Genomic DNA, 21,687 nt, shown 5'->3' on the forward strand with positions numbered 1-21,687 from the left:
TTGTTTACAGACAGATTATTTCACTTATAATTCACTGTATCACAATTCCAGTGGGTCAGAAGTTTACAAACACTAAGTTGACTGTGCCTTTAAACAGCTTGGAAAATTCCAGAAAATTATGTCATGGCTTTAGAAGCTTCTGATAGGCTAATTGACATCATTTGAGTCAATTGGAGGTGTACCTTTGGATGTATTTCAAGGCCTACCTTCAAACTCAGCATCATGAGGAAGGAAAATTATGTGGATACAGTGAGGGAAAAAAGTATTTGATCCCCTGCTGATTTTGTACGTTTGCCCACTGACAAAGACATTATCAGTCTATAATTTTAATGGTAGGTTTATTTGAACAGTGAGAGACAGAATAGCAACAACAAATCCAGAAAAACGCATGTCAAAAATTTTATAAATTGATTTGCATTTTAATGAGGGAAATAAGTATTTGATCCCCTCTCAATCAGAAAGATTTCTGGCTCCCAGGTGTCTTTTATACAGGTAACGAGCTGAGATTAGGAGCACACTCTTGAAGGGAGTGCTCCTAATCTCAGCTTGTTACCTGTATAAAAGACACCTGTCCACAGAAGCAATCAATCAGATTCCAAACTCTCCACCATGGCCAAGACCAAAGAGCTCTCCAAGGATGTCAGGGACAAGATTGTAGACCTACACAAGGCTGGAATGGGCTACAAGACCATCGCCAAGCAGCTTGGTGAGAAGGTGACAACAGTTGGTGCGATTATTCGCAAATGGAATAAACACAAAATAACTGTCAATCTCCCTCGGCCTGGGGCTCCATGCAAGATCTCACCTCGTGGAATTGCAATGATCATGAGAACGGTGAGGAATCAGCCCAGAACTACACGGGAGGATCTTGTCAATGATCTCAAGGCAGCTGGGACCATAGTCACCAAGAAAACAATTGTTAACACACTACGCCATGAAGGACTGAAATCCTGCAGCGCCCGCAAGGTCCCCCTGCTCAAGAAAGCACATATACAGGGCCGTCTGAAGTTTGCCAATGAACATCTGAATGATTCAGAGGAGAACTGGGTGAAAGTGTTGTGGTCAGATGAGACCAAAATTGAGCTCTTTGGCATCAACTCAACTCGCCGTGTTTGGAGGAGGAGGAATGCTGCCTATGACCCCAAGAACACCATCCCCACCGTCAAACATGGAGGTGGAAACATTATGCTTTGGGGGTGTTTTTCTGCTTAGGGGACAGGACAGCTTCACCGCATCAAAAGGACGATGGACGGTGCCATGTATCGTCAAATCTTGGGTGAGAACCTCCTTCCCTCGGCAAGGGCATTGAAAATGGGTCGTGAGTGGGTATTCCAGCATGACAATGACCCCAAACACAAGGCCAAGGCAACAAAGGAGTGGCTCAAGAAGAAGCACATTAAGGTCCTGGAGTGGCCTAGCCAGTCTCCAGACCTTAATCCCATAGAAAATCTGAACCTCAAAACCTTAATGACTTGGAGAAGATCTGGAAAGAGAAGTGGGACAAAATCCCTCCTGAGATGTGTGCAAACCTGGTGGCCAACAACAAGAAACGTCTGACCTCTGTGAATGCCAACAAGGGTTTTGCCACCAAGTACTAAGTCATGTTTTGCAGAGGGGTCAAATACTTATTTCCCTCATTAAAATGCAAATCATTTTATAACATTTTTGACATGCGTTTTTCTGGATTTTTTTGTTGTTATTCTGTCTCTCACTGTTCAAATAAACCTACCATTAAAATGATAGACTGATCATGTCTTTGTCAGTGGGCAAACGTACAAAATCAGCAGGGGATCAAATACTTTTTTCCCTCACTGTATATATATATATATATATATATATATATATATATATATATATATTTGCGAGAAGAAGAAAAACATATGGGGGATTGGAAGTGATGCAGACAATTACATTGATGGAAGTTACATTCTATCTGCAATATTAAAGCTGATCTACCCTCTCAGAAAAAAAAGTACTAATAGAAAAGGCAGGGAAGACAAAACCACTCAGAGTTTAGTACGGGAAACCCTGTCAAGGCACAGGCATGGGTAGACATATTTTATAATTGTAAAAATACCTCATTTGATGGCAATATGCAGAACACACACACAAGATGAGCATATTTCACAGATACCATAACACTGATCCACCATGGAGGCAATGATATTGATCAATATTGATCCCAATATTGTTTTGATGGATCAATCCTTCAACAGTCTCTCATTTAACTGCTTGGCTTATTAAAACACATAACAGATCATCTCTGAAGGAAAGGGATGACACCATAAAACTTTCAAAATCTATAAATGGGATAAATGAGGCTCTTCTGTACATACACATTTAGTAACACTTCAATCACAACCCTAAATAATGAGGATCTACAGTATAGTAACTCAGCATCCTCATCAATCACATAACAGTGGTTGGAACCTAAATTATTTTCCAATCGTTTCATTCTGAACAGAATAATTTTAAAAAATGTTTAGTTCCACTGTTCCGACAAGCAAAATAAAGTTCTGAACCGGTTCGAACCCCAAAAAAGGTTTATAGTTATTTCTGTTCCTTTTTTCACCTGTGAAATCAACAGTTTTTTACATTTAGCTCATTCAATTAGTTCACCAATCAGTGCAGATAGAGTAGGCAAACTAGTTGTTTAAATGCGTCATGGACAGACAAGTGTCACCTATGGCGCAAGATGCGACTGAAATTTTGCCGGTGGGGAGAGAGCGAGAGAGGGTTGAGGAGGAGGCTTGAAGTGCTGGGAATCTTGTTATGACATGCATGATATGAATTAGGTCCGCAGAATTATACCTAGGAGGAGCGGCTTCTATGTAGGAACTTTGAATGTCCTTTGAGCTAGCTAGCTAACAAGCTTGTGTGTGCAGAGCGACACCAGAATTAAAAACACTTCTTACCTTTTTGTAGTTAAATCCAACATGAAATGTGATAACTAGGCCAATAGTATCCTTAACTATCATTGAAAAAGTTAATCCATTCTTATCTAGCTAATTCAAAATCTCTCTCCCTATCTTCTGAATCAAGCTTGTAACGTCAGTACAGTAGCCTATGCTTCGGAGGCGGGAGGGGCAGGTAGCTTAAACATGCACAGGCAAGGTTAAGATACCCAGCTTGCAGTCAGACACTGGAATACGTTTCTGAGTGACAGAGTGAGGGCTTTGCATATGTGTTTTGTTGTGCGACTAGAAAAACAATACCTGGAATGTTATTAACGGTTCTGTTTTAGAACAGTGTGGATCACTTTCATTCCTTGAAAAATGTATTCATTTTCTGGTTTTCTGTTCTGTTCCCTGAACTGGTTCCAATCCCTGTTCCATAACAATCCAGTTCAATAAAGCAACACATGGGATGATATCATTAGTCCCACAGCTCCTGGCCACACCATCATCCCGGTTGACAGACCAGAAGGTGTATCTCTACGATAATTGGTCACTAACAAACCAACACATGCAAGTTCCGGGAGAACAGCGCCGGGAAGATGGCTGCCGTTTTACAGCCCTCTAACCAATTGTACTATTATGTGTGTTTTTCCGCGTTATTTGTAATTTATTTTGTACATAATGTTTCTGCCATCGTCTCTTATAACCAAAAAGAGCTTCTGGATATCAGGACAGCGATTACTCACCTCGCATTGGACGAAGATTTTTTCTTCAACGAGGCGGTCGCGAAGGATATCCTACAGACACCCGACAAGGCCCAGATCCCCGTCATTCGCGTGAGGAAGAGACGGAGATATCGCGGACGCAGATCCGGGTGCCTTGTAAGGATCCGACGGCGAGCGAGTAAACTGCCTCTCCCATCAATCCTACTAGCCAACGTTCAATCTTTTGAGAATAAAATGGACGAGTTAAGATTAAGGTTATCCTACCAACGGGACATTAAAAACTGTAATATCTTATGTTTCACGGAGTCGTGGCTGAACGACAACAATGATAACATTCAGCTAGCAGGCTATACGCTACATCGGCAGGACAGAACGTCTGACTCTGGTAAGACAAGGGGCGGCGGTCTGTGTATATTTGTAAACAACAGCTGGTGCACAAAATCAAATACTAAGGAAGTCTCGAGGTTTTGCTCGCCTGAGGTAGAGTATCTTATGATAAGCTGTAGACCACACTATTTACCAAGAGAGTTTTCATCTATATTTTTCATAGCTGTCTATTTACCACCACAAACCAATGCTGGCATTAAGATTGCTCTGAATGAGTTGTACAAGGCCATTAATCAACAGGAAAACGCTCATCCAGATGCAGCGCTCCTAGTGGCCGGGGACTTTAATGCAGGGAAACTTAAATCCGTTCTACCTAATTTCTACCAGCATGTTAAATGTGCAACCAGAGGGAAAAAAACTCTAGACCACCTTTACTCCACACACAGAGACGCATACAAAGCTCTCCCTCGCCCTCCATTTGGCAAATCTGACCATAACTCTATCCTCCTGATTCCTGCTTATAAGCAAAAACTGAAGCAGGAAGCACCAGTGATTCGGTTAATAAAAAAGTGGTCAGATGACGCAGATGCTAAGCTACAGGACTGTTTTGCTAGCACAGACTGGAACATGTTCCGGGATTCTTCAGACAGCATTGAGGAGTACACCACATCAGTCACTGGCTTCATCAATAAGTGCATCGATGATGTCGTCCCCACAGTGACCGTACGTACATACCCCAACCAGAAGCCATGGATTACAGGAAACATCCGCACTGAGCTAAAGGGTAGAGCTGCCGCTTTCAAGGAACGGGACTCTAACCCGGACGCTTATAAGAAATCCCGCTATGACCTCCGACGAACCATCAAACAGGCAAAGAGTCAATACAGGTCTAAGATTGAATCATACTACACTGGCTCTGACGCTCGTCGGATGTGGCAGGGCTTGAAAACTATTACAGACTACAAAGGGAAGCACAGCCGCGAGCTGCCCAGTGACACAAGCCTACCAGACGAGCTAAACCACTTCTATGCTCGCTTCGAGGCAAGCAACACTGAAGCATGCATGAGAGCACCAGCTGTTCCGGATGACTATGTGATCACGCTCTCCGTAGCCGATGTGAGTAAGACTTTTAAGCAGGTCAACATTCACAAGGCCGCAGGGCCAGACGGATTACCAGGACGTGTACTCCGAGCATGTGCTGACCAACTGGCAAGTGTCTTCACTGACATTTTCAACATGTCCCTGACTGAGTCTGTAATACCAACATGTTTCAAGCAGACCACCATAGTCCCCGTGCCCAAGAACTCTAAGATAACCTGCCTAAATGACTACCGACCCGTAGCACTGACGTCTGTAGCCATGAAGTGCTTTGAAAGACTGGTCATGGCTCACATCAACAGCATAATCCCAGAAACCCTAGACCCACTCCAATTTGCATACCGCCCCAACAGATCCACAGATGATGCAATCTCTATCGCACTCCACACTGCCCTTTCCCACCTGGACAAGAGGAACACCTACGTGAGAATGCTATTCATTGACTACAGCTCAGCATTCAACATCATAGTGCCCTCTAAGCTCATCACTAAGCTAAGGATCCTGGGACTAAACACCTCCCTCTGCAACTGGATCCTGGACTTCCTGACGGGCCGCCCCCAGGTGGTAAGGGTAGGTAACAACACATCTGCCACACTGATCCTCAACACGGGGGCCCCTCAGGGGTGCGTGCTCAGTCCCCTCCTGTACTCTCTGTTCACCCATGACTGCATGGCCAGGCACGACTCCAACACCATCATTAAGTTTGCCGACGACACAACAGTGGTAGGCCTGATCACCGACAACGATGAGACAGCCTATAGGGAGGAGGTCAGAGATCTGGCCGTGTGGTGCCAGGACAACAACCTCTCCCTCAACGTGACCAAGACAAAGGAGATGATTGTGGACTACAGGAAAAAAAAAAAAAAAGAGGACTGAGCACGCCCCCATTCTCATCGACGGGGCTGTAGTGGAACAGGTTGAGAGCTTCAAGTTCCTTGGTGTCCACATCACCAACGAACTATCATGGTCCAAACACACCAAGACAGTCGTGAAGAGGGCACGACAAAGCCTATTCCCCCTCAGGAGACTAAAAAGATTTGGCATGGGTCCTCAGATCCTCAAAAAATTCTACAGCTGCACCATCGACAGCATCCTGACTGGTTGCATCACCGCCTGGTATGGCAACTGCTTGGCCTCTGACCGCAAGGCACTACAGAGGGTAGTGCGTACGGCCCAGTACATCACTGGGGCAAAGCTCCCTGCCATTCAGGACCTCTATACCAGGCGGTGTCAGAGGAAGGCCCTCAAAATTGTCAAAGACTCCAGCCACCCTAGTCATAGACTGTTCTCTCTGCTACCGCACGGCAAGCGGTACCGGAGTGCCAAGTCTAGGTCCAAAAGACTTCTCAACAGCTTCTACCCCCAAGCCATAAGACTCCTGAACAGCTAATCATGGCTACCCGGACTATTTGCACTGCCCCCCCACCCCATCCTTTTTACGCTGCTGCTACTCTGTTAAGTATTTATGCATAGTCACTTTAACTCTACCCACATGTACATATTACCTCAACTACCTCAACTAGCCGGTGCCCCCGCACATTGACTCTGCAACGGTACCCTCCTGTATATATAGCCTCCCTACTGTCACTTTATTTTACTGTATATATAGCCTCCCTACTGTCACTTTATTTTACTTCTGCTCTTTTTTTCTCAACACTTTTTTTGTTGTTGTTTTATTCTTACTTTTTTTGTTTAAAATAAAGGCACTGTTGGTTAAGGGCTGTAAGTAAGCATTTCACTGTAATGTCTGCACCTGTTGTATTCGGCGCATGTGACCAATAAAATTTGATTTGATTTGATTTGAAGTTGACACTATTGTGATGTATTGTCAGTGATGAATGTTGCCCACCATTTGTGATTATGTTTGAAAACTCCAATAGATTAATTATTAGAGTGCTTTTGTGGTACCACAGCTACCCTACTCTTCAACCGCCGCCATCTGTTGAACCCCCACCCATACACAGGCTTTGTGTCCCAATGCAGGCAGACGCCGAGGACTACAGATGCCGGGAAAAGGGCTATGGAGATATTCTCAGCAGCAATTAGAGCCAGACCGATATATCAGTTCACCAATATTATCGGCCGACGTTGGCCTTTTAACGCTATATCTGTATCGGCCGATATTCAATAAATAGGATGAAAAAAGGGAATCTCATGCTTATCTGAACACTTGCGGCCATTCCCATGATGTGTCATTATTGTTACAATGTATGTAATCAACATTTGAAGCATAGTTATTGGACAACTGCTCTTTTGGATGACAATTAGGAGAATTCAGTGTGGGAAAATGACGGGAAAATATACACTACCTGTCAAAAGTTTGGACACACCTACTCATTCAAGGGTTTTTCTTTATGTTTTACTATTTTTTACATTGTAGAATAATAGTGAAGACATCAAAACTATGAAATAGCACATATGGAATCATGAGGTAAACAAAAAAGTGTTAAACAAATCTAAATATATTTTATATTTGAGATTCTTCAAATAGCCACCCTTTGCCTTGATGACAGCTTTGCACACTCTTGGCATTCTCTCAACCAGCTTCATGAGGTAGTCACCTGGAATACATTTCAATTAACAGGTCTGCCTTGTTAAAAGTTAATTTGTGGAATTTCTTTCCTTCATAATGCGTTTGAGTCAATCAGTTGTGTTGTGACAAGGTAGGGGGGTATACAGAAGATAACCCTATTTGGTAAAAGACTCAAATAAGCAAAGAGAAACGACAGTCCATCGTTACTTTAAGACATGAAGGTCAGACAATACGGAAAATGTCAAGAACTTTGAAAGTTTCTTCAAGTGCAGTCGCAAAAACCATCAAGCGCTATGATGAAACTGGCTCTCATGAGGACCGCCACAGGAAGACCCAGTTACCTCTGCTGCAGAGGATAAGTGCATTAGAGTTACCAGCCTCAGAAATTGCAGCCCAAATAAATGCTTCACAGAGTTCAAGTCACAGACACATCTCAACATCAACTGTTCAGAGGGGACTGTGTGAATCAGGCCTTCATGGTCGAATTGCTGCAAAGAAACCACTACTAAAGGACACCAAGAAGAAGAAGAGACCTGCTTGGGCCAAGAAACACGAGCAATGGACATTAGACAGGTGGAAATTTGTCCTTTGGTCTGGAGTCCAAATTTGAGATTTTTGGTTCCAACCGCAGTGTCTTTGTGAGACGCGGTGTGGGTGAACGGATGATCTCTGCATGTGTAGTTCCCACTGAAAAACATGGAGGAGGAGGTGTTATGGTGTGGGGGTGCTTTGCTGGTGACACTGTCTGTGATTTATTTAGAATTCAAGGCACACTTAACCAGCATGGCTACCATAGCATTCTGCAGCGATACGCCATCCCATCTGGTTTGGGCTTAGTGGGAATATCATTTGTTTATCAACAGGACAATGACCCAACAAACCTCCAGGCTGTGTAAGGGCTATTTTACCAAGAAGCAGAGTGATGGAGTGCTGCATCAGATGACCTGGCCTCCACAATCTCCTGACCTCAACCCAATTGAGATGGTTTGGGATGAGTCGGACGGCAGAGTGAAGGAAAAGCAGCCAACAAGTGCTCAGAATATGTGGGAACTCCTTCAAGACTGTTGGAAAAGCATTCCAGGTGAAGCTGGTTGAGAGTATGCCAAGAGTGTGCAAAGCTGTCATCAAGGCAAAGGGTGGCTATTTGAAGAATCTCAAATATAACATATATTTTAATTTGTTTAACACTTTTTTGGTTACTACATGATTCCATATGTGTTATTTCATAGTTTGATGTCTTCACTATTATTCTACAATGTAGAAAATAGTAAAAAATTAAGAAAAACCCTTGAATGAGTAGGTGTGTCCAAACTTTTGACTGGTACTGTATTTATATTAATATTTCTTACATTGAATAAATTAATGTGAACATTTGTATTTCCGAATCTAGACGTACTCCATAAGTTAGAGCACACTAGTATAATGTATAATGACACCAAGATGTTGTGAGTATCATGTACGGTTCACAGATCATAGGGTCTTACAGGAGGCATGCATACAGAGCATTTGGAAAGTATTCAGACCCCTTGACTTTTTCCACATTTTGTTATGTTACAGCCTTATTCTAAACTGGATTAAATTGTTTTTTCCCTCATCAATCTACACACAATACCCTTTAATGATAAAGAAAATAACGGTTTTTATAAATGTTTGCAAATGTATTAACAATAAAGAACTGAAATATCACATTTACATACGTTTTCAGACCCTTTACTCAGTACTTTGTTGAAGCACCTTTGGCAGCAATTACAGCCTTGAGTCTTCTTGGGTATGACACTACAAGCTTGGCACATGTGTATTTGGGGAGTTTCTCCCATTCTTCTCTGCAGATCCTCTCAAGTTCTGTCAGGTTGGATGGGGAGCGTTGCTGCACAGCTATTTTCAGGTCTCTCCAGAGATGTTCGATTGGGTTCAAGTCCGGGCTCTGGCTGGGCCACTCAAGGACATTCAGAGACTTGTCCCTAAGCCACTCCTGCTTTGTCTTGGCTGTGTGCTTAGGGTCGTTGTCCTGTTGGAAGGTGAACCTTCGCCCCAATCCGAAGTCCTGAGTGCTCTGGAGCAGGTTTTCATCAAGGATCTCTCTGTACTTTGCTCCGGTCATCTTTCCCTCGATCCTGACTAGTCTCCTAGTCCCTGCCGCTGAAAAACATCCCCACAGCATGATGCTGCCGCCACCATGCTTCACCATAGGGATGGTGCCAGGTTTCCTCCAGACGTGACGCTTGGCATTCAGGCCAAGGAGTTCAATCTTGGTTTCATCAGACCAGAGAATCTTGTTTCTCATGGTCTGAGAGTCCTTTAGGTGCATTTTGGCAAACTCCAAGCGGCCTGCCATGTGCCTTTTACTGAGGAGTGGCATCCGTCTGGCCACTCTACCATAAAGGCCTGATTGGTGGAGTGCTGTAGAGATGGTTGTCCTTCTGGAATATCTCCAGGATGATCAATGGAAACAGGATGCACCTAAGCTAAATTTTGAGTCTCATAGAAAAGGGTCTGAATACTTATGTAAATAAGGTATTTCTGGTTTTTATTTTTAATGAATTTGCCAAATATTCTAAAAACCTGTTTTCGCATTGTCATTATGGGAAGGTGTCTGAATACTTTCCGAATGCACTGTAGGTCTAAAAAGGGCCTAAATTGGCCACTTTCATCATGATTTTCAAAACAATGGTGATGCAAATGTAAAAAAACATTTCAAACCTCCCAATTAAGTTTCTATGTGAGAATTGCCAGAACAATCTGAGATACCAAAAATATATTCCGCTCCAGCTGGCATGGAATCGCCCTGCTCCTGTTACAGATGTGAAGCCTAACACACAACTATGTTACACTCCCGCTGAAAACACAAGGTGCTTCTATTGAACTAGTGTACCAAAACATGTTTTCATTGATTATTGTTCCTTTTGTGCCAGGGTCATTCAAGCTCAAACTACATATAATATGCTGGAATTGTAGTGTTCGCTTAACTACACACTCCTGCACAAGCTGCACTCCACAATAACACATTATTCTGATAGGAACAGTGGAGTAAACACTCTAACCAACCATAGCGTCTCTGCAAAGAGCACCCTACTTTATTGCGGGACACAGACATAACAGTGTAGCCTATTTTTACCTCCATCACTGCCATCTGGTGCACTGGTTACTGTCATTACACACTCGAGCAGGAGTAGCGCAGCAGCATTAGCAGAGAGACAACAAACCAAAGCAACCCATAGAGATCTAACACAAGGGGCTGTGTGTCTCTAATCCTCAGAGCCTATTCTGCAAGATCAAGGGGCCAGACCCTTTCAGTGGGGTTGTTACAGGGTTATAATATATAAATATATGCCAGATGGTTTTATCCAAAGCAAGTTACAGTCATGCGTGCATAGATTTCACGTAAGGGTGGTCCCGGGAATCGATCCAACTATCCTGGCATTGCAAGACTCATGCTCTACCACAGGGTTCCCCAACTGGCGGCCCACAGGCCAGTGATTTTATTAGCCCCTCCACCAAAGTTTTCTGTCCAAAAAATAAGAAATGTTATTTTATTTTTATTTTATTTTTTGGGGGGGTAGACTGTAAAAACACCAACAAATCAGATCTAAGTTATTTTAATTTAGGAAATCTGTTCCAAAGTATTCCCATGCATTATGGAGGGATATACAGTGGGGGAAAAAAGTATTTAGTCAGCCACCAATTGTGCAAGTTCTCCCACTTAAAAAGATGAGAGAGACCTGTAATTTTCATCATAGGTACACGTCAACTATGACAGACAAAATGAGAGAAAAAAATCCAGAAAATCACATTGTAGGATTTTTAATGAATTTATTTGCAAATTATGGTGGAAAATAAGTATTTGGTCAATAACAAAAGTTTCTCAATACTTTGTTATATACCCTTTGTTGGCAATGACACAGGTCAAATGTTTTCTGTAAGTCTTCACAAGGTTTTCACACACTGTTGCTGGTATTTTGGCCCATTCCTCCATGCAAATCTCCTCTAGAGCAGTGATGTTTTGGGGCTGTCGCTGGGCAACACAGACTTTCAACTCCCTCCAAAGATTTTCTATGGGGTTGAGATCTGGAGACTGGCTAGGCCACTCCAGGACCTTGAAATGCTTCTTACGAAGCCACTCCTTCGTTGTCCGGGCGGTGTGTTTGGGATCATTGTCATGCTGAAAGACCCAGCCACGTTTCATCTTCAATGCCCTTGCTGATGGAAGGAGGTTTTCACTAAAAATCTCACGATACATGGCCCCATTCATTCTTTCCTTTACACGGATCAGTCGTCCTGGTCCCTTTGCAGAAAAACAGCCCCAAAGCATGATGTTTCCACCTCCATGCTTCACATTAGGTATGGTGTTCTTTGGATGCAACTCAGCATTCTTTGTCCTCCAAACACGACGAGTTGAGTTTTTACCAAAAAGTTATATTTTGGTTTCATCTGACCATATGACATTCTCCCAATCCTCTTCTGGATCATCAAAATGCACTCTAGCAAACTTCAGACAGGCCTGGACATGTACTGGCTTAAGCAGGGGGACACGTCTGGCACTGCAGGATTTGAGTCCCTGGCGGCGTAGTGTGTTACTGATGGTAGGCTTTGTTACTTTGGTCCCAGCTCTCTGCAGGTCATTCACTAGGTCCCCCCGTGTGGTTCTGGGATTTTTTGTTCTTGTGATAATTTTGACCCCACGGGGTGAGATCTTGCGTGGAGCCCCAAATCGAGGGAGATTATCAGTGGTCTTGTATGTCTTCCATTTCCTAATAATTGCTCCCACAGTTGATTTCTTCAAACCAAGCTGCTTACCTATTGCAGATTCAGTCTTCCCAGCCTGGTGCAGGTCTAGAATTTTGTTTCTGTTATCCTTTGACAGCTCTTTGGTCTTGGCCATAGTGGAGTTTGGAGTGTGACTGTTTGAGGTTGTGGACAGGTGTCTTTTATACTGATAACAAGTTCAAATAGGTGCCATCAATACAGGTAATGAGTGGAGGACAGAGGAGCCTCTTAAAGAAGAAGTTACAGGTCTGTGAGAGCCAGAAATCTTGCTTGTTTGTAGGTGACCAAATACTTATTTTCCACCATAATTTGCAAATAAATTCATTAAAAATCCTACAATGTGATTTTCTGGATTTTTTTCCTCAATTTGTCTGTCATAGTTGACGTGTACCTATGATGAAAATTACAGGCCTCGCTCATCTTTTTAAGTGGGAGAACTTGCACAATTGGTGGCTGACTAAATACTTTTTTCCCCACTGTATGTGATTGTATACAAACGTAAGCAAGGTTTGAAATGATTAGATTTTTGTCAAATATTATATCGGCTTCTTGCTGTCAATTTGCAGTCTACAAATTATTTGTAATTATGTTCCAGCCCCCTGACCATCCGCTCAAGAAAAAAACGGCCCGTGGCTGAATCTAGTTGATGATCCCTGCTCTACCAACTGAGCTACAGAGGGTTATCTGACTCTGTTCATTACACTATCTTTCTTGGACTTTAGATGGTGTGGTCAAAAACCTGAGACTGGGGGGAGGGGGTACCAACTTGCATCGCCGTGGGAAGTAATTTGGGTCTGGGGGTGCTGTACATCTTCTCTCCAACGGGGTGGGGACTAATCTTTTTGCCCCTGCTGGTGCTGCAGATGATATTTCGGTCCACTAATACAGGACTATTAAAGGCCCAGTGCACTACTTTTGTGAAAAAATATGTTAAAACAATTTAATTAAATAAAAAGTATTATATATTTTTTTATTACGATTTTTCAGAGGTGCTGCAGCACCCTCAGCACCCCTACTTCCCGCGGCTATGCCAACATGATACCTGAAGGCAAGTGTTTGAAGGAGTCTTCACCCATTGAACTTATGGCTTGCATGTATTTGATTTCATAATTGATTCAGGGAGTGTGTAACCCTAGCCATAATGTTACGACTAGATTTACTGACATGCTCCCCTCCACTTAGCTAATGATTTTTCTTTTTTTTTTTTACAAAAAGCTTACCTTTCAGTCCTCCAAAAGATGTAGGCCTCCGAGATCTGATGGACGGGCACGCCATCTAGCGGGTATTTGAAGATCTGCTAAATGTTGAATTTTTTTATCAATGGCCTATATCGGAAATGTTTTTTTTTTAAACGTATGCATTCTAGAGTTATCAAAATGTTACCAAACAAATGAATGTTGTGATAATAATAATAATAATAGACCTATCTGCTGCTAATAGGCTGTATAGCGTATTAATTTGTCTTAAAAGTGAGGCCTAGTCCTGAAGGCCTATTGGTCAGAGCTACGTCAATAAAGTCAAAAAGGTAGGCTAACCCTACATTATAAACCTAATTATCTATCACCTCTGAAGGGACGGTGGGTTCGATAAGAGTCTGGTTACAATGAAGTTCCTTTCTATAGTTTAATCCGAATCCAAGTGAAGTTAGCCTGGCTGACGCGACTCACGTGAGTCTCCACTAAATACATTTGGGAAGGGTAGCCTTTTGTCAGAATAAAAGTCCCTAATATAAAGTATCAAGTAGATGTCACATAATATAAAGTCTCAGATATAAACGACATAAATTTCTGATTATAAACTTTTTTTTCTTATTACAAAACCGTGGCTACAGGAAGATTTACAGGTGAAATCTTGTGTATGTCTATAAACCCTGTATAGATAAACTAGGCCTATTTCATAGCCGGTTAGAAACAAAGTATTTCAGCAAGCAGACCATACATTCTTGTGCGCGCGTACCCATAATCCTTTGCTCGTGCACGTCACTGTTAATTTGAGTTCACTCTTGCAAAGTTTAGGCGAACTTCCATCACTGCTCACTCACCCACCGCCTGCTCAGTGCTGAGCCGTTCACGTATGGCCTGTGCGCGTTCCCGGTTTGGAGAGGTCCGTGCCATCTCCACTCGCCTAGGGGAAAAGTTGCTTTGTTCCTCAAAGCTATAACTCAAGAAAACGGACAAAATGTATAGGTAAGTCTATTATTCTCTAACACATTTATGATAGGTGTGTTTAGTTTTCTTTCCATATTCAGAATAGGATGATGCAAGTGTGAATTATATTGGGTTGGGGGGAATTAATTGAATACATTGTATTGCTCTATGAAATTTGTACTGTTCCTTGAGGAACAATAATGATTTGGGGGGGTTATTTGGGGTTCGCTGACCTAACAATTCTGCAAATATTGCAAATGCAGTTCTGATATGTAGGAAGTTCATAAACCACAACACAACTGGGAAACTTTGACTAGTGAACAGAAATATCTATTTATGTATCATTATTTATGTATTCATTTCAAACGTATTATTTCAAAGATTGGAGATGGTACATGAGGCTCTGTTGCTTTTTTTGCATAAATTTGTTCCATGAATCGATCTGTAGTTGGAAATTCAACTTGATTCAGTTAAATCTTTGACCTTTTTGAAGAGCTTGGTCTCTCATTGCAGATATTCCTCAAATGACTGGATGCACATCTTTATCACTATTCCATTATCAACATTGTTGGTGTAGTGAATTAGGGGGTGTGGGAACTGCAATCTGGGACAGAATGTGGCCCTTTGTGAGGGGGCACAGAGATGTTTACATTAAGCCTACAAAATGTATCCAGCTCTAGTCTACTGTGTCTCACTACATAAGAATCAAAGACGTTGACCACAATATTGTTGGAGTTGCATTAGGATCAAGTTGAGAAATGCCAGAGCATGCCCCCTGTGACCTAACTAAAGGGGTAAATTGACTAAATCAGTTTGATGATCAGTTTGAGGTTCCAGTGCAGGGATCATCAACTAGATTCAGCCGCGGGCCGATTCTTTATTGAGGTGGATGGTCAGGGGGCCAGAACATAACTACAAATAATTTGTAGACTGCAAATTGACCGCAAGAAGCCCAAACAGATATATTATTTGACTAAAATATAATCATTTCAAACCTTGCTTACATCTGTATACAATCACATATATTCCTCTATTATGCGTGGGAATACTTTGGAACAGATTTCTCAAATTAAAATCACTTGGAGCTGATTTGCTGGTCTTTTATGTCCAACAATAAAAAATGCAAAATAAATATATATTTTTGGGGTCAGAAAACTTGGGGGGCCAAATAAAATCACTCGGCCGCTAGTTGGGGAACCCTGTTCCTGTTCTAGTGGTTGTGGTTCCTTTATTATTGTAATCTCAGGAGTGATTCCAGAATATTCTTTGGTCAGATGGGTGAAGGATATATTAAACCATTTAGAGATTGAAGTACTACAATGTTACACATTACACACTATAGGCTGGTAGGGCTGGCCAGGTTAATGAATAGTGTTTGGCCCAATGGATCTGCCCACAATTACAGAATAAAACAGTCATCTGTCTATCAAATCATCTTTTTGCAATGGAAAAGTGTGGAGAAACCAGTCAAAACTCCACCCTGAGTGAGTGCCTCTGAAACCAACAGGCTTTAAAGTGACCGTTTGCCTTTGAACAGAAAATGAGTCAAAAATGCTTGATTGAAAGAGAGGGGCGAAATAACTGTATGATACAGCCAGTGTGCTGCAAATTAATCTGCTTAAAGAATTACAACATTCCAAATCAGAATCTCATATAATCATCTGGATCAAAATGTTGGTTGGGAATGTTGTAATTCGGTAATTCCGTTGCCCATAGAGACTGCACAAAAGCTGTGTTTCAAATGGTGTCTCGCCACTGTATGAGTGCCAACTCATTACAAAGCTATTATGCTGTACCAGAAGGAATTGTTGTATTTCTGCTCATGGCCTCTTATAGTAGCAGTGATACTCATAGACACACATTGGGCTCCCAGGTAAGGCAAGGCTAGGTTAATGAGTGACTAGCCTGGGCAGAGGACAGGTACTGTATGTTATGTAGTTTTGTTTGACACATCCTGTGTGAAAACTACTCACTGTGGTAAGACCATCAGAAGTACATTACAGATTCGCACAACTAGGACCTGAGACCCCCAAAAGGGTAAGCGGGTAGTCAACAGATATTGTTTCTTTTGAAAGGATATTGTTTCATTTGCTGTGTGTATATTTGGATCCTGAACAGCTAGTCATAAAGTATGTCAGATACCAAAAACACAACACTCACAGTACACAGTAAACAGCTCACATAACTCGGATAAAAAGCTTTTGAGAAACTCTCATTTGGATCTGAAATAGGTTATAAAGCATTCATATCATTTATCATGGGTTTCTTGTAGGATGTGGTTGCACCGAGTCAAAAAAGTGTGAAACATGCAATAATATGTTAATATCTTCCTATAATGTATGATTATATTATTTTATGTTGAGATTCAGATGTTATGATCAACTAACTGTGTTATATTAATGGACAGTATGTCCTCTGATACAGTAAACTGCATTGTTGGTTAAGGGCTTGGAAGTAAGCATTTCACTGTAAGGTCTACACCTGTTGTATTTTGCGCATGCGACAAATACAATTTGATTTGATTTGATCCGCAAAAACAAACACAAAGTTCAGATAAACATCTGAGTTTTGTGTGCTTTGGAGGTGTTTCATATTTAGGAGCCAAGTCACAGGGCATTTTCCCTGTGGTTTGTGAAGTAGGCTATATCTAACTACGTAGTTGCACATGGTTGAAATGGAAGTTGAAGTAGGTCGTTTTCAGATAGATTCTCAGCTAAATCGTCTTTAAGATGTAACCATACGTCTATAAATCAACTGTCTGTAACTACTAAACTACCAACCTATAATGACCAACTCCTCCACAGATGAGCGACCAGCCATAACCAGCAGGCCCAGACAACCAGAACCCTGGTCTGATCAGAACCCCTTTCTCTCCCCCTGTTTCCGACTACTGACGCCCTGGGACCTGCCGTCACCATGGAGACGGTGGTGATCGTGGCCATTGGGGTGCTGGCCACCATCTTCCTGGCCTCCTTCGTTGCCCTGGTGGTGGTGTGTCGACACCGCTACTGCCACCCCCACCACCTGTTGCACCACTTCAACTCCAAGTCAGTGCCCAGTAAACCTACTAGCTACATACAATACATCTGGGAGGAGGAGGGAGGGGAGGGAGAGAACAGTGGCATCTTGGGTCGTCAGGGGTTGAGCCTTACTCCTAGGCAGTGCCTAGTTTACCTAGCTAGCTTCATACATCTGGGAGGGGGAGGGAGGGGAGGGAGGGGAGAGTGGCATTTTGGATGGTTATGGGTAGGCCCCTGAGTTTGTCCAGACCAGGAAAACTCTTGGCCCTAGTGATGGGGTATGTGGCCTAGGTCCTACAGTACATTAGGTGGTGGTAAGGGGTCCTGGATATAGCTGATTCAACTGTATCCCACTCTTACCCAGGCCCAATGGACTGACCTGCTGGTTTGAAGCTATAAGTCTATGGATTGAACAGAGCGACTTCACAGCACTAAGGTCAACATGATACACAGGATTAATACTAAGTCAACATACAGGGGCAAAGTTCTAGAGCCAGTAATATCTCTTTGTCTCACTCTCTTGCTCTCTCGCTCTCTCTTTTCCTCGTGTTCCCTCTCTCTCTCATACACAAACACGCTTCTATTCAGTATACATTCCCTCCCTCTCACACATCTATTCAATACCCATTCCCTCCCTTTCTCTCTCTCACGCTCTCTTCCCTTCATCAGAACTTCTCCTCTCCTTCCCCACAGACCCAATGTTGACCTGATCGGTGCCATGGAGACCCAGAGTGAGCCGTCAGAGCTGGAGCTGGACGACGTGGTCATCACCAACCCTCACATCGAGGCCATCCTGGAGAACGAGGACTGGATCGAGGACGCCTCGTACGTCGGCCATGTGACACTGACATATGCCAGGAGTAGATCAGGCTAGCTTTTATAGCTATTCGTATAGCCTTCCATGGTTACAAGAGTATAACTTCAACATGATCATAACATCAAGTTAAAATAGGTGATACATCTCTGACATGATCATACAAAAATGAACCCTTATTTACAGCTTTTCTCTCTTTCTCTAACAGTGGCTTGGTTTCGCATTGTATCTCCATCTTAAAGGTAATGTCTACGTGCTGTACACCCTCCATGAATACATTGTTTTCATTATGATCTAACTCAATGATATTTACACACTCTCTCCTTTGGCAGATCTGCCACACCCTGACTGAAAAGCTGGTTGCCATGACAATGGGCTCAGGCACTAAGGTGAAAGCCCCAGCCAGCCTCAGTGACATCATCAATGTGGCTAAACGCATCAGTCCGAGGTAACTATCAGGTTATACAGTACTATCACATAACCCTTAAATTGGCTGACCGTCTGATGTCCTTCATGACCTCCCATCATCCTGTGTGTGTCTGTAGGGTGGATGACGTTGTGCGGTCTATGTACCCTCCACTGGACCCCATACTCCTGGATGCCAGGTACCTAATGAAGTTTGCTTTTGTTAGATAATATCATTTATAATGGTTTGAGGGGACAAAGATAGCTGGGCAAATAGACAATATAGACCATAGCTCTGCTGATGGAACTCATATGATAAGAGGTCTGACCTGACCAACAAAGTGACTATAGGTGGGGATGGTACAATATAACCCATGATAATCAGACAGACTTGTGTGTCAATGTTTCCCTGTCCAGTCTTGATGGAGAAATTGTCCTTGTCTATTCTGTCCCCTCAGGGCCACCGCCCTCCTCCTGTCAGTCAGTCACCTGGTGCTGGTGACCCGCAACGCCTGTCACATGTCTGGCAGTATGGACTGGATCGACCAATCACTGCACGCCGCCGAGGATCACATGGTGGTGCTGCGGGAGGCGGCGCTAGCGTCTGAACCAGAACGGAGTCTACCTGGAATAGACATGCAGAGAGAGCAGGCCATCTAGAACACACAGACACATACATACACACATAAGTCACTCTGGATAAGAGCATCTGCTAAATGACTAAAATGTAAATGTAATACACTCACACATTCACATAGACACTGGCAAGCATGGCACATACACTCCTTCTCTATACATTATACAAATAGACACATTAATGCACATCTCGTGCACATTCTCACACATACACAATGCTTGATAAACACATAATTAAAAAAACTCAACACATTCCCAAAACACACATTCCCAATGCTCTTTCCCGCTGCTCTTCTGTGCTGATTTACATACAGATGGGTTGCCAGATTGTAGAAAATAGCTGGGTTTAGAAACAGACGGGTTGCCAGATTATTATGCTCTTTTGCTCTTGATCCTTTCACTTTTACCATGTTTCTGGTTTTGTATATAGTTACGTATAACCATAATACATGTTATGATTATGATTTATATAGATTTTATGTTCCACACTCAGATTCAGATTGTATTGTAAGTAAGCGGAGAGATCATTGAGACAGGCTTGTGTGACGACTGGCCCCTTGATATTCATTCCTGTGTGTCTTCCCTCTCCCAGCGGTGAGCTGTAATCCGCTCCGTTAGGAGTGCACAGTCACATGGAAGCTTAAATTTAGTCAGCTAATCCATATGGGGAAAACCCTGGACACCCAATAGGACCAAAGGCCTAGGAAATACATGCACACCTACTCAGAGAAATACACTCTTACTTAGAGCAATACACTCTTACTCAGAGCAATACACTCTTACTCAGAGCAATACACTCTTACTCAGAGCAGTACACTCTTCCTTAGAGAAATACACTCTTACTCAGAGCAGTACACTCTTCCTTAGAGCAATACTCTTACTCAGAGCAGTGCACTCTTACTCAGAGCAGTACCCTCTTACTTAGAGCAATACGCTCTTACTCACAGCAATACATGCTTACTCAGAGAAATACACGCTTACTCAGAGAAATACACTCTTACTCAGAGCAATACATTCTTACTCAGAGCAATACACTGCTACTTAGAACCATGAATCAAGACAAGCCTCCCTACCAGCTGAAGGTGTAGGACGGCTTTATGCACGTCCGTGTTGGGTTTGTTGCGCGGATGAATGGTTGAATTGGCTGTTATTGTAAGGAAGGGTCAAATGTGTGTGTATGGGGGAAGGTTTCTTTGTTAGCTGTGTCAAATGAGGCGGAGGTGAATTTGCGTGCCTTGAGCTGACCGGTGGTATGATGTTATTGGAGCATGGCTACCTGCCTAATACTGTAGGTAGAACTGAAACCCAAGCGCTGTAATCACAGTATAACCCAGCTTTACACACATACTGGCCAGCCCTATCACAGCTCACAGAGCTGCGAACACTGCACCACACACTAGAGCTTACAGAGCAACTGTAACAGAGTTCACCTACTGCTAACCTAAGGGGCAACTGTACACAGTGACGCACACACTTACGCAAAGAGACAGCGTGGAGACCGTAAATACACACATTAGAGTTTATAGGCAAAACTATACTGTTAAACACACGGTCAAGCTTAGAGACAAATCAGGAGTTTTTTTTTCACTTTGTCTTTCTGAGAAGATATGCCTTTTGTGCCTTTTTCCTTCTTAGAATTCAAGCTCTGAAATTCAGCCTAAGAGAAGACTGCCAGTATAACTGAAGCCTGCAGCAGACAAGCAGAGCTCTGTGATGGAATGATATTGATTGAGATGAAACATGAAGAAAGTGGCCACTCCTTTATTTTCCTGGTTTCCGTTGTTTATTACAATTGATTGCTTTTGTACTCCTGTGTTTTCTCCTCCCCACCCACCGTTCGTTAGTGATGTTTCCCTCCTCTTTTACACCTTGCTTGTTTATCCTCTATTGATTTGTACAGGTAAATGAAAGTTTCATAGGAACATGTGTAATGCTGTTTCTTCTTCTTTTTAGTTAACATTTCTGAGGGAATCCATAGTCAGTAAGAAAACCACACACTCATGTAAGCTCTAGGAATAAGAAAATGGATCCAGTTGATTGATTGGGGATAAGGATGGTTGTCCTTCTGTTTGAAGGTATAGGCAGTCCTGTCTCTCTGCAAGCGAGAGCGATTGGCTGAGAACGAATAAGGCGCTAAAGCACCATACTTAAAGAAGACACACAGATTCAACTTAAAAACAGCTACTAAGAAAACACTGTACACAATTGTCATAACCTGACAAGAAAATATAATTCTCTTAAAAATAGAAAATACAAAAACATTTTCTCCTCAGGATATGTTGACATAAATAAAATGGGATCTTTTTGTGTTTGTTTAGGTT

At 42.6% G+C, this 21,687-nt stretch overlaps 1 protein-coding gene across 3 annotated transcripts; it reads left to right on the forward strand.

Annotated features, from left to right (window-relative positions):
• Positions 1 to 14,424: 14,424 nt before the first annotated feature.
• LOC311104539 (transmembrane protein 98-like) lies at positions 14,425 to 21,681 on the forward strand. Of its 3 annotated transcripts, none has more exons than XM_084146403.1 (8): positions 14,425 to 14,530; positions 17,296 to 17,538; positions 17,876 to 17,947; positions 18,205 to 18,336; positions 18,534 to 18,567; positions 18,658 to 18,773; positions 18,871 to 18,930; positions 19,189 to 21,681. In XM_084146403.1, exons 2-8 carry the CDS (start codon positions 17,408 to 17,410, stop codon positions 19,388 to 19,390), a joined length of 747 nt encoding a protein of 248 aa, XP_084002529.1. In that variant the 5' UTR covers positions 14,425 to 14,530; positions 17,296 to 17,407; the 3' UTR covers positions 19,391 to 21,681. The 3 variants fall into 3 exon arrangements, with proteins under 3 accessions (XP_084002529.1, XP_084002531.1, XP_084002530.1); XM_084146404.1 differs by lacking the exon at positions 14,425 to 14,530 and adding an exon at positions 16,440 to 16,528; XM_084146405.1 differs by lacking the exon at positions 17,876 to 17,947 and having other exon boundaries at positions 14,438 to 14,530.
• Positions 21,682 to 21,687: the final 6 nt, after the last annotated feature.

This window comes from Coregonus lavaretus (assembly GCF_964263955.1).
Source record: "Coregonus lavaretus genome assembly, chromosome: 28".
Lineage (NCBI taxonomy): Eukaryota > Metazoa > Chordata > Actinopteri > Salmoniformes > Salmonidae > Coregonus > Coregonus lavaretus.

Excerpts from the sequence above, each read along its gene's own strand:
- LOC311104539 (XM_084146403.1), top strand. The coding sequence starts at position 17,408 with ATGGAGACGGTGGTGATCGTGGCCATTGGGGTGCTGGCCACCATCTTC. Across the intron at positions 18,337-18,533 it reads GACTGGATCGAGGACGCCTC|TGGCTTGGTTTCGCATTGTA; the intron begins GTACGTCGGCCA and ends TTTCTCTAACAG. Across the intron at positions 18,568-18,657 it reads ATTGTATCTCCATCTTAAAG|ATCTGCCACACCCTGACTGA; the intron begins GTAATGTCTACG and ends CTCCTTTGGCAG.